Source organism: Geotrypetes seraphini, chromosome 5, assembly GCF_902459505.1.
Source record: "Geotrypetes seraphini chromosome 5, aGeoSer1.1, whole genome shotgun sequence".
NCBI classification, from domain to species: domain Eukaryota; kingdom Metazoa; phylum Chordata; class Amphibia; order Gymnophiona; family Dermophiidae; genus Geotrypetes; species Geotrypetes seraphini.
Genome location: NC_047088.1, coordinates 134,402,549 through 134,416,557, shown reverse-complemented (window position 1 = coordinate 134,416,557; position 14,009 = coordinate 134,402,549). Strand labels below are relative to the sequence as shown.

The window sequence follows — 14,009 nt, the reverse complement described above, 5'->3', positions numbered from 1 at the left end:
CAGAGGCACTCCAGATGTGCTCTGAGACACCAGTAGGGGGTGCCAACAGGGAAGAGGGCAGGAGAGAAAGAGAGGCACTGGCGTCAGCTGATTGCCTACAACAGTGTTTCTCAACGACTTCAAGCTAAGTACCCCCTAAGTCTAACAAATATCAACTGAGTATCCCAATCACAGACCTCCCTAGGCCCACCCAAGCTCTGCCCCAGATCCCACCCCCTTTACTAATTGTAATGCAATTTTTTCCATTCATTTTTCAAATATACACAATATCTACAGCAGATATATAAATTCTCAAAACTGACACATTTCAATCACTATTGAAAATAAAATCATTTCACCTACCAATGATCCTCTGCAGGCTGCTGTAATTAGCTTTAAAGGTGAGACTGGAAGGCCAGGGGGGAAGCCAGAGGACGCTAGAGAGAAGGGGGAAACATGCAGGCCTTCGGCGAATTGGGCATTGTTGGTGCTGTACTGCGTAGGGAAGTCAGCTGGCAGGCGCCTTTCTTCCTCAGTGTGCCACGACACACTCGGGATCGCAGGGTGCACACTAATGTGCCTCGGCACATAGTTTGAGATATACTGGCCTAAGGTAAGGTGACCCCCTTCCAAGACCACTGCCCCTTCTGGCTAGGATTCACTCCTGTTTACTCATAACTCCTCAGATTTTGAAGCATGTAGTTTCAACTTAAGGAACTAGACTAGTCCTCTACCTGAACCAAAAAATGAGTTTAAGTATTCCTCAGTTCATCCCTCCTAAATATCATCTGCATGGATACAATAGAATTAATTTCCCTTACACTTGTCCCATTAAACCCATGTTGTTGAAAGATTTTAGGGCTTACAGAAAAGTTGTGAAATATTTTTGAGAACTCAGGATGTATGTATCCTGTCTCTTCCTTATCCCTGTACCTCTGCAGTTTTAAGGGTGCCATCCCTCTCAGAATATGATGAAGGCGAGTGGCATTTTATAGACTAACCTATTTATTGAGCCATGAGCTTTCAAAGACCAAAGTCTACTTGTATAGATGCATGAAGTATAGTTTGAGAGTAAAATATTGCATGTGGGAAGCAGAAACCCGAGGTACAACTATACAATGGGAGGGATGTTATTGAAAGAGAGTACCCAAGAAAGGGACTTGGGGGTAATGGTGGACATGACAATGAAGCTGACAGCACAGTGCGCAGCGGCCGCTAAGAGAGCGAATAGAATGCTAGATATAATCAAGAAGGGTATTACAACCAGAACGAAAGAAGTTATCCTGCCGTTGTATTGGGCGATGGTGCGTCTGCATTTGGAGTACTGCGTCCAATATTGTTCGCCATACCTTAAGAAGGATATGGAGTTACTCGAGAGGGTTCAGAGGAGAGCAACACGTCTGATAAAAGGGATGGAAAACCTTTCATACACTGAGAGATTGGAGAAACTGGGTCTCTTTTCCCTGGAGAAGAGGGAGACTTAGAGGGGATATGATAGAGATTTACAAGATCATGAAGGGCATAGAGAGAGTAGAGAGGGACAGATTCTTCAAACTTTCAAAAAATAAAAGAACAAGAGGGCATTTGGAAAAGTTGAAAGGGGACAGATTCAAAACAAATTCTAGGAAGTTCTTCTTTATCCAAAGTGTGGTGGATACCTGGAATGCACTTCCAGAGGACGTAATAGGGCAGAGGACGGTACTGGGGTTTAGAAAGGATTGGACAATTTCCTGCTGGAAAAGGGTATAGATAGAGGATTACTGCACAGGTCCTTGGACCTGTTGGGCCGCCGCATGAGCGGACTGCTGAGCACGATGGACCTCAGGTCTGACCCAGTGGAGGCATTGCATATGTTCTTATGAGTTAGGTGAATACACTTGAAGATGCACGGTGGGGCAGGGGTAGGGAGAGACAATACAAGCGTATAGATAGAGCAGGCATTGAAAAGTTCAAGTCAAGTTGTGGAAAGAGAATGATAACAGGCAGCATAATTCAGTTAGTTGACAAGTGTATGTGAGAGATATCAAAAAACTTAAGAATATTTATGTCCATTTATACCTTTGGTGAGAATACCTTTGGTTTGATGTGGACCCATTTTCTGTATTCAAGCCTAGGATAATTATATTAAGCTTTCTGATGAATTCCAATTCAACAGTTTTACGCTAGAGTGTCACTTTGAATTTCTTTTGTAGGCATATGTCAACTTTAAAATCAAATAGAGTTTCCTGGAGAAATTAAATATTCTCCTACTGGGTTTTGAATGTTGCCATGTCTAATGTCAGATTTTTGTCTGTGTCTTCTTTTTCTTAGGGACTGACCTGTTTGTCCTATGTAGACAACAGAGGGACATTGCTGGCAGAAGATAGCATATATTACTTTGGAGGAAGAGCAGATGAATGAGCTCCAGATGTTTTAGTTGATGACATTGGGTCCTGTGGAAGTGTTACCAAGGAGAATATGGGGACATAATTGGCATCTGAGCTTCTGGCAAGGTTTAGTTCTTGAGTGGATGCCATTATTATGCTGTACAAACAGCAGAACAATTACAAACACTCAGGAACTAAACCTTGCCGGAAGCTCAGATGCCAACTCTGTTCATGTATTCATCCAGGCAACACTACCATAGGACCCAACAACAACAGCCATGGGTAAATGACTTAATTTTCCTCCAATGTAATACATACTATATTCTTCACCTAAGGCAGAGGATTATTCTTTTGTTTGGAAATTCTTTGCAATGTTTGGTGCCTGCCTTTTGTCATCACTTCCTCTATCCCTCTTGGTCGTCTCCATTTCTTGTCTCTCCTTGACTCCATGTATCCCATAAGGCCATATTTGCCCATTTGTAACTCTCTGATACATCCTAGCTCTGACACATGTACCTTATTGATGTTAGGGAGGAAAATATGCTAGTCTTGATTTAGAAGCAGCATTGGTATCCCCACCATCTCCCTTTTGCAAGCTTCCAAATCACTATATGGTAAGTAAAAAAAAAAAACAACACTCCAGAATTCAGCACTTCTTTTTTCTAACATCAGGAGCAGTTCCTAATTTGGAAGTTTTGCATGAGATTTACTTGCCTGTTGTGCTAATCTTTAGTACAATGGTTTTACTTGGATTTTTCCACACTATACAAAACTCTTAACAGCATTAAGAGTAGGATTAGCCCAGAACATTGAAAGTAAAGAACTGTAATAAAGGATAGCATGTATTACATTGGCCCATGAAATGGAAGTACAAAGGATTAGGTGGTAACTGTTGGGTTAAAAAGAAAAAACCACAAAAGATTGCTGGCAAACAAGAGTCGGCAGGGTAGAGTGGATGAATTGGAAACTCTCAGGTTTGTTAGCAACACAAAGTCAAGAAATAAATTTAAAACAATAACAGTTACAGCTGGTACAAATAAAAGGAAAGCAATAGCCCCATAACAGTGCAAGTTTATATGGGGATTGCACAGTCTTATGCACTAAGCAACGCCACCTTGTTGATGACTCCGAATTTTGTAAATCAAAAGGGCTGGTAAATGGTATGGCAGTGGAATGGACTTCAAATGATGATTGAAAATGTAGGACCCTATACAGTCTGTGTTTCAGCTTATGTAATTGCCTTCATCAGGGGTCCATTGCTAGAAGATCAACGGCAAATCTGACCATACATATTAAAAAGCTGCACATCTGAGCCACAACTCGTTAGCTCTCAAGCATTCTTTTGTGGTTTCTGTCAAATTCTCTGATCACTGAGGTATCCTCAGCAAAAATCTTGGGTGTGATCATTGACAATAAGCTTAACTTCCATCAACAAATTAGTGCCGTTGTCAGAAACTGTTTTCACAAACTTCGTATGATCAGATCTCTTTCCAGTTTTTTGGAGCCCTCCTCACTAAACATCCTAATTCATTTGCTAGTAATCACCAAAATTGACTATTGTAACTCCCTCTATAAAGGATTACTGCTAAAGGAAAATCAGACACCTACAACTTATTCAAAATATCTCCATCAAAATCATTACTAATTCCAAAAAATGTTATCATGTCACCCCTCTTCTTAAAAACGCTCATTGGCTCCCAATTTCTTACCATATCACTTTCAAAATTGCCTTATTACTTTTAAAACACTCCTTTCTAGACAGCCAGCTTTCATTGATAAATTACTTATTCCGCACACCCTCTCTAGAAATCTAAGATCTTCTTCTCAAAATTTACTCTTCGTTCCCTCCCTCAAGTCCTTTCATATGCATCGTACAACTTCATTTGCTATAACAGCGTCACTAATTTGGAACTCTCTACCCCCCAATCTCAGGGAAGAATCAAATATTGAGAAATTCAAAGGAGTTCTAAAAAGCTTATTATTTAGACACTTTTGTTCATTGACTTGTAGCTTCTATTCAGATTCTGTAATGGCAGCTCTGAATTGCCTTCTCCCCTCCATATTGTATTATCCATAATTGTCTTATTTTCTGATTATATTGTAGTTCTCCCCCAGTTCTTTTGTCTCCTGTTTGTTTGCTTGTTTTTGTCTTTGTCCTAGCATTTGTTAAATATTTTAAATTTGTATTCCCTCTCTGTTTTGTAAATTGTATTGTATTTTACATTGCCTAGAATGTTGATAGGTGAGTAATCAAACTTTTAATAAACCTTGAAACCTTGAGATAAGAGGTTGTTTGTTGAAAAAGAAAAAGACCACTAATGCCTAGTCCAGAGTGGGAGTTAAATTTTCATACGTATATGTATAATGAGGCTTTAAATTGGGCATGAGTGTTATGCATGCTTTGAAGCTTTACTTGTTTGTGCAGATACATTAATTTTAGCAAGAGTTAGCTAACATTTTAGATCGTTTTAATGTGCACAATAAGACCTTATTACTTAGCAAGTAAGTGTTTATGGGTAGGGTAGCCAAACAGCAGCAATTTTATTAGTTGCAGAATGTATTTTTGGCTGATAGTTGTTATAATACTTTTTATATAAGAAATCATAGAGAAGCAGAAAGAAGGGATTTGAATGACTAATTTTTTGTCCCTTAGTCACAGAATGCAAAGAAAGACTTAGGACTCCTTTTATGAAGGTGCACTAGCATTTTTAGTGCATGCATCGGATTAGTGCGCACTAGCCGAAAAACTACTGCCTGCTCAAGAGGAGGCGGTAGCGGTTAGCTCGCGCAGCATTTTAGCGTGCGCTTTTCCGCGCATTAAGGCCCTAATGCGCCTTTGTAAAAGGAGCCCTTAATAATTCAGGCTCCAGATATGATGATTTGCTGGTAGATAATGATGGGGTTATTTGCACAGAAAGAAGGAAAATATTCATAAACAATAGGAGTTGCTCTGCAGAGCTGGAGAAAAAAAAATTAAATTAAATTCTCAGTTGTGTCAAGATAAAACTACTAGTATTTGGAATGGTGTATGACTTGCATAATTGCCTTGGTTGCCCCAGTGTCCTTTAATTATATGCAGAGCTCTGCAATTTTCTAATCATCTAAGATCATATTACCAATCATCCTTTCAAATAGTTTTGCATAGATGGTCTCTGTATTTCAGGTCCTCTGGAATGCAGTTCAGTATCTGTCATGTCCCTTTTTTCTCCTCATAGGCTCACCTACTACACAAAAGCAAACAAACAAATCAATAAAAACAGCATTTTGTCTAAAAAATTTTCAGTAGTATTCTAAGTGTACAACCTTAGCAGCAGTTTTTACCACTTTAACCGGTTGACCACCAGGGTTCTTTGTAAATAATGAATGGCTGATTGGACTACTAACCTTTAAAGCATAATAAAAAAGTTTGACAGGTAGGACTTGTGTAATGAGGAGGAATTCCTTCTGAGCTCAGCATGATGGCTGACTTACCTACCCCCTTCCCATGGATGTAGAATTGGCCCCTTGAGATTTTGACTGCATATAGTAACTGGATACAATTATTATAATATCCGTGTTATTAATGTAGTTTAGAGTAATTGGGCAGGTTGATTTTGACAGGTTAAAAGTAATACTATTATGGTGATCTGATTTTTACTAAACATTTATAACATGTAAAATAGTTTAACTCCATATGTCCCAGACACTACATGTTAAACAAAACAGCTACAATTACAGTTAATGTAGTGTGTAAAAGATCAGTTTAATTTGAAATCTGCTGCATTTTCTGTTCAATTTATCTTTTGTTAATTTAGTGAATGTAATATATTTTACAGTTCTCATTCTGCTCTTCCACAAGTCTCCATTGCTTAACACACCTCCTTTCTCTTCAGATGACATGCCTTGCTGGACTGACAACTATCATAGCGTCAGTTTGATGGAAACTTTATTTTCATTAAGTAATATACCTGCACATCTAATTAATACACCTGTAGAAAGTTCTGACAATCTCTGAAATTGCTTAGCATCTTTATAAACAGAGGATATTCAAAATTTCTTTAGAACCATACTTGCATTCTCCAAATATTACTGATTATTGCAGTGAATACCTGTGTCCTAAATGTCAGAACAAAGATTGTGATGCAGTTTTTCTGAAATGCAGTCACAGCTGAAATTGATCAAGTGTACACAGTCATTACTTATCACTAATTCTGTAAACAAAGGAGGCTTAGATACATTTATTGACTGCTCCTTTGGATCTATAATCTCCTGCCCTGCAGTTAAATCACTGTCAGTATGTACCTCCAGAGCCTCCACCTTGGTTCTGTCAGTCTAGCTTCATTATTTATTTATATATTTTAAAATTTATACCCCTGCCTAAAACCATATATGGAAACACTAGTAAAGATAAGAATAGTGCAGTATTTTGACTTGAGAAGACATTAAACAACATGGATTCACCAGGGTGAAATTTTGTCAAACAAACTTGCTCAAGTTTGTTGATAAAGTGACAGATGCTAGTGTTTCTAGGAGTAGTAGTGGAGGTAGGTGGACTTCAGTAATTTTTTAGACATTGTTTCACTGCCAGACTGAGTAAAATGGAAGAAAGGCAAAAAGTGATGAAGGGGACTGATCAAGCAAAACAGCTCAAGAAAATAGCAATGGAGTCCATTTGATAAAAGGTAAAGTGAATCGGAGATGAGGAATATCTCAATGCTAAAGCTGTTTGTTTTTTTGAAATTATAGAAAGATTTAAGTTAGCAGATCAAACAAAAATATGATTGAGGGAGAGGTGGAAACAATGAACTTAAAGGTTAGGAGCACAGTACAGTCCGCTGTTGCAAGTTGTAATTCAGTTCAAAAAATGTGTTGTTAAACTATTCATCCAGGGTGCAAAAGCCCATTAACCATTTATCATATGGGGGTGATCTTATAACTGCCTAGATTGGTGAAAAGTACACATGCACTTTTCACTAAATGAACTTTGTGAGATTTTCAAATTAAAAGTGCATACGTGCAATAAATGTTAATAAAGGCAAGAAGCATGCACGCTGCACCATTTTTTGAACTAAAAGTGCATATGTGCTTCAGGTGGCCACCTAAGGGTTAAGTAGGGATACATCTGACAGCAGGTCCATTTGCAATTCTGAGTCTATTTTCCTCTGTCCCCTTCTCCTAGTACCACTGGCTCTTCCATTGTTGGATTCTTTTCTCACAAACTTCGCTTAATCTGTATTTTCCGTCTTCTTATGTTTCAGTATGATAATGAGTTAAACATAACTGACTTGTGGGTGAATTGCTGTCTTTGAAATGGTTGAGCTGGTCACATTAAATGGGACACAGGCTATGCTATGCTTCAGCTATGAGCTCATTGTCATAAAACATTTTATCAAATCGTAATCTTGGGTATACACTACCTATGAGCTCAGTCAGCCTCTCATAATTCCCTGGTTACCTTGGTGGAAGGAAGACATGAGCTCATGCAAACAATGGTGATAGAACTCCTCCTGCCCAGTGACTGATAGGAATGTTCGGCTTGGTTGGGGTTGAGCATGGATATTCAGCAACACTTAACCAAACAATGTTGTTGAATATGCCCGATAACCAGTCATTTCCTAACCTGCGAGGTTAGGGGCAGTCCAGAGGCAGAGTTTGGGCGAAGCAGCGACTTAGCAGGTTAGCGGCAATATTTAGTTTGCTAACTGGCTAGTTAGGACAGAAAAAAGGCTGTCCTAACTTTATGCTGTGTGTTTAAAATGGCACCAGTCTGAATATTGACTGGAGCCTGGTTAACCTCTGGGTTGCATTCAATAAGGTCCAGTGGCTTCCATTCTGATCCCTGGAAGTAAGGAATCTCTCCCTTAAGATCATCTTTTCATACCCCCTAAAATATCTAAGCTATCCCTATCCTCCCCATCCCTAATGTAATGGGCTGCCGCTGGAGTTCTCAGCAGCTATTTTGAAGAGCAGGTTGTGCCAGGCAGGAATGAGTTGGCATTGCTTCTGCTCATTTTCTCCCAGACAACAAGGGTGATTGGTTTTAATATGTAAACTGCTTGGGTCTTTAATATGATAAGTAGTACTTCAAATTATTAATAAACTTAAATCTGCAGAGGTAGATATGGGGACGGTTGTCTGGGGTTGACTTAGGATTTTTAGTAAGTAATATATCTGCATGTCTAATACACCTTTAGAAAGCTCTGACAATCTCTCAGACTTAGGTTTTTCCTGGGGGTGGGAAGGAAATGGAATTTTGAAATTATGGAAGAGGAAAGTGTGTGGGTGGGGGGGGGGCAGAACTGAGCCAGAATTTTTTAATGCCACAGGCCCTACACGCTACACGTGGATGACCTGGAAACCTTCCCTCTGACGTCGGAGGGAAGGCTTCCAGTTTGGCTATGGGCGGCATGCTGGGAGCGCTGCATGCTGCTTTGTGGAGGGACGAGTGTAGATTGAGGCAGGAAGAGGAGGCACCTTAAGGTATTCGAGCCCCTCAAAGTGCCTCCAACCCCGTGGGATCCACATGATCCGGGGGGGTCCCCATGGGATCCTTGCAACTCCAGGGGGGGTCTATGGAGTCCCTGCAACCCAGGGGGGAACCTTGTGGGATCCCCATCGTCCCCCATTTCTGTGCAGCTTTCTAATCCAGAGTCCTGCCCTTTCATGTTTTTTTCTTTAGGCTTTCCTTTTGCTCTGTCTGAATTGGTCCTGCAGGCTGACTGAATGGACTGGGTTTTGGCTAGCGGAGCTGTGAGGAGGGAATTCTCAGCCAACTTCTTCTTCATGTTTGTCCTGCTGCTTTGTTATAAGGAGTACTGGCTTACTAGGAAGCTTACCATCCTATATACATATGACATAGCTCAGCTTTTGAGTTCTCTTATCTCCTCGTGCTGGTGGATGGTCATAACCCACTCATCTCTAGATTCATCTGCTGTGATTAAAGGAAAGAAGGTAAAGTTAGCTTTTTTGCTGATGATAACAAGATTTGTAACAGAGTGGATACTAGTGCTGCCCGATTCACAATTCAAATCGGTTCACCGATTCACTTCGGGTGAATCGATTCGAATCGATTTAAATTTTAAAAAAATTGGCTTCCCGATTCGGACCTTCTCCTCTCGCCCCCTAAAGTAAGAGCGGCAGCGCTGCTCTTGCTGGCTGGTTGCTGCCGCACCTGTTTTAGAGGGCGAGGAGGGAGGGTCAGTCGGGAAGTGCTGCAGTCCGGCTTCCCTCCTGGCCTCCCCGAAAGACTGCCCCCTCCGAAGGACTGCACACCCTCCCTTCCCCGGAAAGGCCTCCATGTTGTTCCTGGTCTCCCTGAACCGTTTACCTTATTGCTGGAGCCTACAGCTGAAGATCGCAGTTACAGCATCTTTGTGCTCTGAGCTGTTTCCTCTGCTGCGGTCCCGCCCTCCTCTGACGTCAGAGGCAGGATCGCAGCAGAGGAAACAGCTCAGAGCCCAAAGACGCTGTAACCGCGATCTTCAGCTGCAGGCTCCAGCAATAAGGTAAACGGTTCGGGGAGGCCAGGAGCAACACGGAGGCCTTCCCGGGGGGGGGGGGTGCGCAATCTTTTGGGAGGCAGTCCTTCAGAGGGGGCAGTCCTTCAGGCGGTGGGACAGGCCTTGGGGTGGTGCAGGCCTTCAAGGGGGGACAGGCCTTCAAAGGGGGGACAGGCCAAGGATGGTGGCATAGGCCTTCAGGGGGGACAGGCAGGCCTTCGGGGGGGCAGGCCTTCAGGGGGTGGGACAGGCCTTGGGGGGGTGCAGGCCTTTAACGGGGGAGACAGGCCTTCAAAAAGGGGACAGGCCAGGGATGGAGGCATAGGCCTTCAGGGGGAACAGGCAGGCCTTCAAGTGGGGGGGGACAGGCCTTCAGGGATGGGGGTACAGGCCTTCAAGGGGGAGGTGCAGGCCTTTGGGGGGGACAGACTTTCAGGGGAGGGGGACCCTGGTGTAGAAGTATACGGAGGGAGGGAAGGGGGGTTCAAAGAGACGTGCATATGCCAGACTTTGGGGGGAAGAAATAATGGGTCTAAAAATAGAGGCGAGGGAGAGAGATGATGGACAATGGGATTTAGGGAGAGATGGAACAGAAAGGGAGAGAAGTTGAACACAAGGGATGGTGTGGAGGGGGGGATAGAGATACTGGATAGGAGGGTAGTTGGGAAAAGAAAAGGAGAGATGGTGGACCCTGGGGTGGTGGGGAAGGAGGGAGAGATGCTGGATGAAAGGGTAGTTAAGAAAAAGTGGATCTGTAGATGGAGATGAAAAAAAAGAAAGATGCCAGACCTCCGGAGGAGGGAAGGGAAACGGAAGGGGAGAACAGAGATGGAAGATGGATGGTTAGCAGGGAGAAAGAAGGAGACCCTGGCAAGCATGTTATCAGAAGACAACCAGAGCCTGGGACCAACAAGATTTGAATAATGACCAGACAACAAAAGGTAGAAAAACTAATTTTATTTTCCATTTTGTGATTATAATATGTCAGATTTGAAACGTGTATCCTGCCAGAGCTGGTGTTAGACCGCAAACGTGGGCTAGGATTTAAGAGAGTGAGAGGAAAGTGTTTTTTTTTTAAATTTTGTTTATACCACAGCGCCAGTGTGGTTAGGAGAAGGCAAAGTGGGTGAAGAGGCTATAAAATAAACTCACCAGGATGTTTGAAAAAAACACCCAATTGGGCAGGAAAATCGAATCGAAAAACCAATTCAGTAGGCTGAATCGAATCAAATTTTTTTTCCTGAATCGGGCAGCACTAGTGGATACCCTGTAGGGAGTGGAAAATATGAAAAAGGGTCTGCATAAGTTAGATGAATGGTCTAATGCCGGCAACTAAAATTCAGTGTGGAGCAATGAAGAGTGATGCATTTGGGGAGTAGAAATCTGAGGGAACCTTATGTACTAGAAGGAGAGAGGCTAATATGCACAGACTCGGAGAGGGACCTTAGGGTGATTGTGTCTGAGTATTCAACGGCATTGAAGCAGTGTGATAAGGGGGTGGTTATAGTCTGAAGGCTGTATAGAAGGAGAAGTAACCAGCAGAAGAAAGAAGGTATTGATGCCCCTATGTAGGTCTTTGGTGAGGCTATACTTGGAGTATTGTGTTCAGTTTTGGAGGCCATATCTGGTGAAGGATATAAAACGACTTGAAGTAGTCCAGAAGAAGGTGACAAAAATGGTAAGGGGTTTGAGCCAAAAGAAGTACGAGAAGAGATTGGAAGACCTAAATATGTATACAGTACTCTGGAGGAGAGGAGGAACAGGGGAGATATGATAGAGACATTTAAATACTTGAAATGTATTAATATAAAACAAAATCTTTTTCAGAGAAGGGAAAATGGTAAAACTAAAGGGCTTAAATTAAGGTTGCAGGGAGGAAGACTTAGGAGTAATGTTAGGAAATTATTTTTCTCAGAGAGGGTGGTGGATGCCTGGAATACCCTCCTGAGGGAGGTGGTAGTGAAGAAAATAGTGATGGAATTCAAAAAGATGTGGGATAAACACTGAAGATCTCTAATTAGAGAATGAATGGTATAAATTAAAGTACTAAGGCTAATACTGAGCAGATTTGCACAGTCTATGTGGTAGTTCGGTGTAGGATGGGTTGGGGAGGGTATCAATAGGAACTCCAGTAATTTGAAATATGAGGACGTTACTGGCAAGACTTTATGGTAGGTATCCCGCAAATAATGGGATGGTTGGATAAGCTGGAGTGAGCTTGGATGGCAACTCCAGCAGTTTGAACCTAGGACAGTACCAGGTGAACTTTACGGCTTATAGCGCAGAAATATCAAAGCAGAAAGACAAGTTAATTTAATCATGAATTTATAATGTGTATAATTAATGGGCAGACTGGATGGACCATTCAGGTTGTGCTGACCAAATCATACTATACAGCTCACTGCATAGTCTCTATCTCAGGTTATAGTGCTGAAAGCAAGGACTCTTCTGAGATATACTGGCCACTGTAAGAGGTTTCAACCCCTAATTCTGTAATCTTGGTGTCACCAGCTAGTCTCTGAATTGATTGAACAGTTTTTTAAATAAATGAAGCAAACAACTTACAGTCAGATGGATTCAATGCTGTTCAAGCCTGTTACATACCTTCTTATTCTACCAGCATATCAGAGTTAAGTTGGGAGTTTCCACCTTGTGAAGATGGCACCGTTCTCCAGATTTAGAAATAAATTTAAGCTATGTTAGATTGTTGGAATTAAAAGGTTAAAAAAACCTGGTGGGAGAACAGTACTACACTCAGGTTCTCATCTATCCATATGCTCTGCAATATTGCCACTGCTCTCTTCCAGAATGGAGAAGGAAGCGAGCCCATGCTCTGAGGAAGCAGCCCAGCTCTCAGGGAAAGCAAAGCCCTCTGGAAATTTAAGTCCACAGAGCACATTACTTATACATCTATTACAAACATTTAACTAGTTCTTATATAAGAAACTGAGCAAATGCCCACATAGCATGGGGGGCAGAACACAGGTCTTTATCTGCTGTCATTTATTATGTTACTATGTAAATGATCAGGTAAGACATATTTTTCCTTATAACTTCAAAAGGCGAAACTCTGGAATGTATATAGATTATTGGCAGTGAATTATGAGTGAAAGAAATCTCCTGAGTGTACTGAAATGATTTGAATTTAGTTTCTCATTCTTGCTTATTCTTCTCCAGCATGCCTAGTTACTGTAATTTCAAGAACTTATGAGTGCTCACTAACAAGAGAAATAAAATCAGAGTGACTTCAACCCCATTATTGTGTATATTTCAGAACCGGAAGAAAACTTTGAGTTTATTATTGTATCCCTTACCGGCCAAACATGGCACTTTGAAGCTACTACCTATGAAGAGAGAGATGCATGGGTACAAGCCATTGAAAGCCAGATCCTTGCCAGTTTACAGTCATGTGAAAGCAGTAAGAATAAGGTAAGGCCCACAGCATATTGCGACAAGGTTAGAAAAATTATTAGAGGGCAAAAAATTTTAATACGGAAAATGCATGATTCTCTAGACTTAAAGAAATAATTGCAAATGCAATAAACATGGCAGTTTGTATTTATTTGCTTTGTTGGTTATATAGAAGAATGGTGTTTAACTGGTGGAAAGATGATCTTTGATTATTGCTCATCCTGTAGGTGGGAAAAATGTGTATTTCTCTGAGAACTATGAGATTCTGCTACTGGGATGGCAGAAGGCTCAGCTCCTGGGAAAGTTTTGCCTGAATTAACCACTGCCCTCCAGCCAGCAGGCATCACATGTTGATTAAAGAAATTCTACCACAGGGATATAAAATACTTCCACTATCAAGAAGCTGGAAAAAAAGGGGGGGAGGGGTCTAGTGATCATCTTAAAAGAATCTTTTGATTACAACAAGATAGATTCTAAAACTTCGGAAAACCTAGAAATGCTAACTTGCAAGAGAAGAATTTTTAGAATTCCTTACTGTAAACACCCTAAAAGGATCGTACAACCTACTATTGAGCAACATAAACATACACCTAGAGCAAGTGGGAAAACCAGAAGTGACTGAAATCGACGCCTTCTTAACATCGCTCATAGAGATAACACATGAGAAGGGGCATCAACTAGACATAGTTATCTTTCTCAAAAGGAAACCCCTGACCCAAAGATTCAATACTATGCAGGGACCTGGGAAAAATGCATTTGGTCAGACCACTATATA

General features: G+C 41.4%; 1 protein-coding gene across 6 annotated transcripts in view; it reads left to right on the top strand.

The window, feature by feature from the left end:
• AGAP1 (ArfGAP with GTPase domain, ankyrin repeat and PH domain 1) overlaps positions 1 to 14,009 on the top strand; it is a 1,748,840-nt gene that overhangs the window by 1,338,843 nt on the left and 395,988 nt on the right. For all 6 annotated transcript variants that reach the window (XM_033947219.1, XM_033947222.1, XM_033947220.1 and 3 more), the window contains one exon: positions 13,098 to 13,252. In XM_033947219.1, coding sequence (XP_033803110.1) covers positions 13,098 to 13,252 — 155 coding nt within the window. The remainder of the gene's footprint in view (positions 1 to 13,097; positions 13,253 to 14,009) is intronic.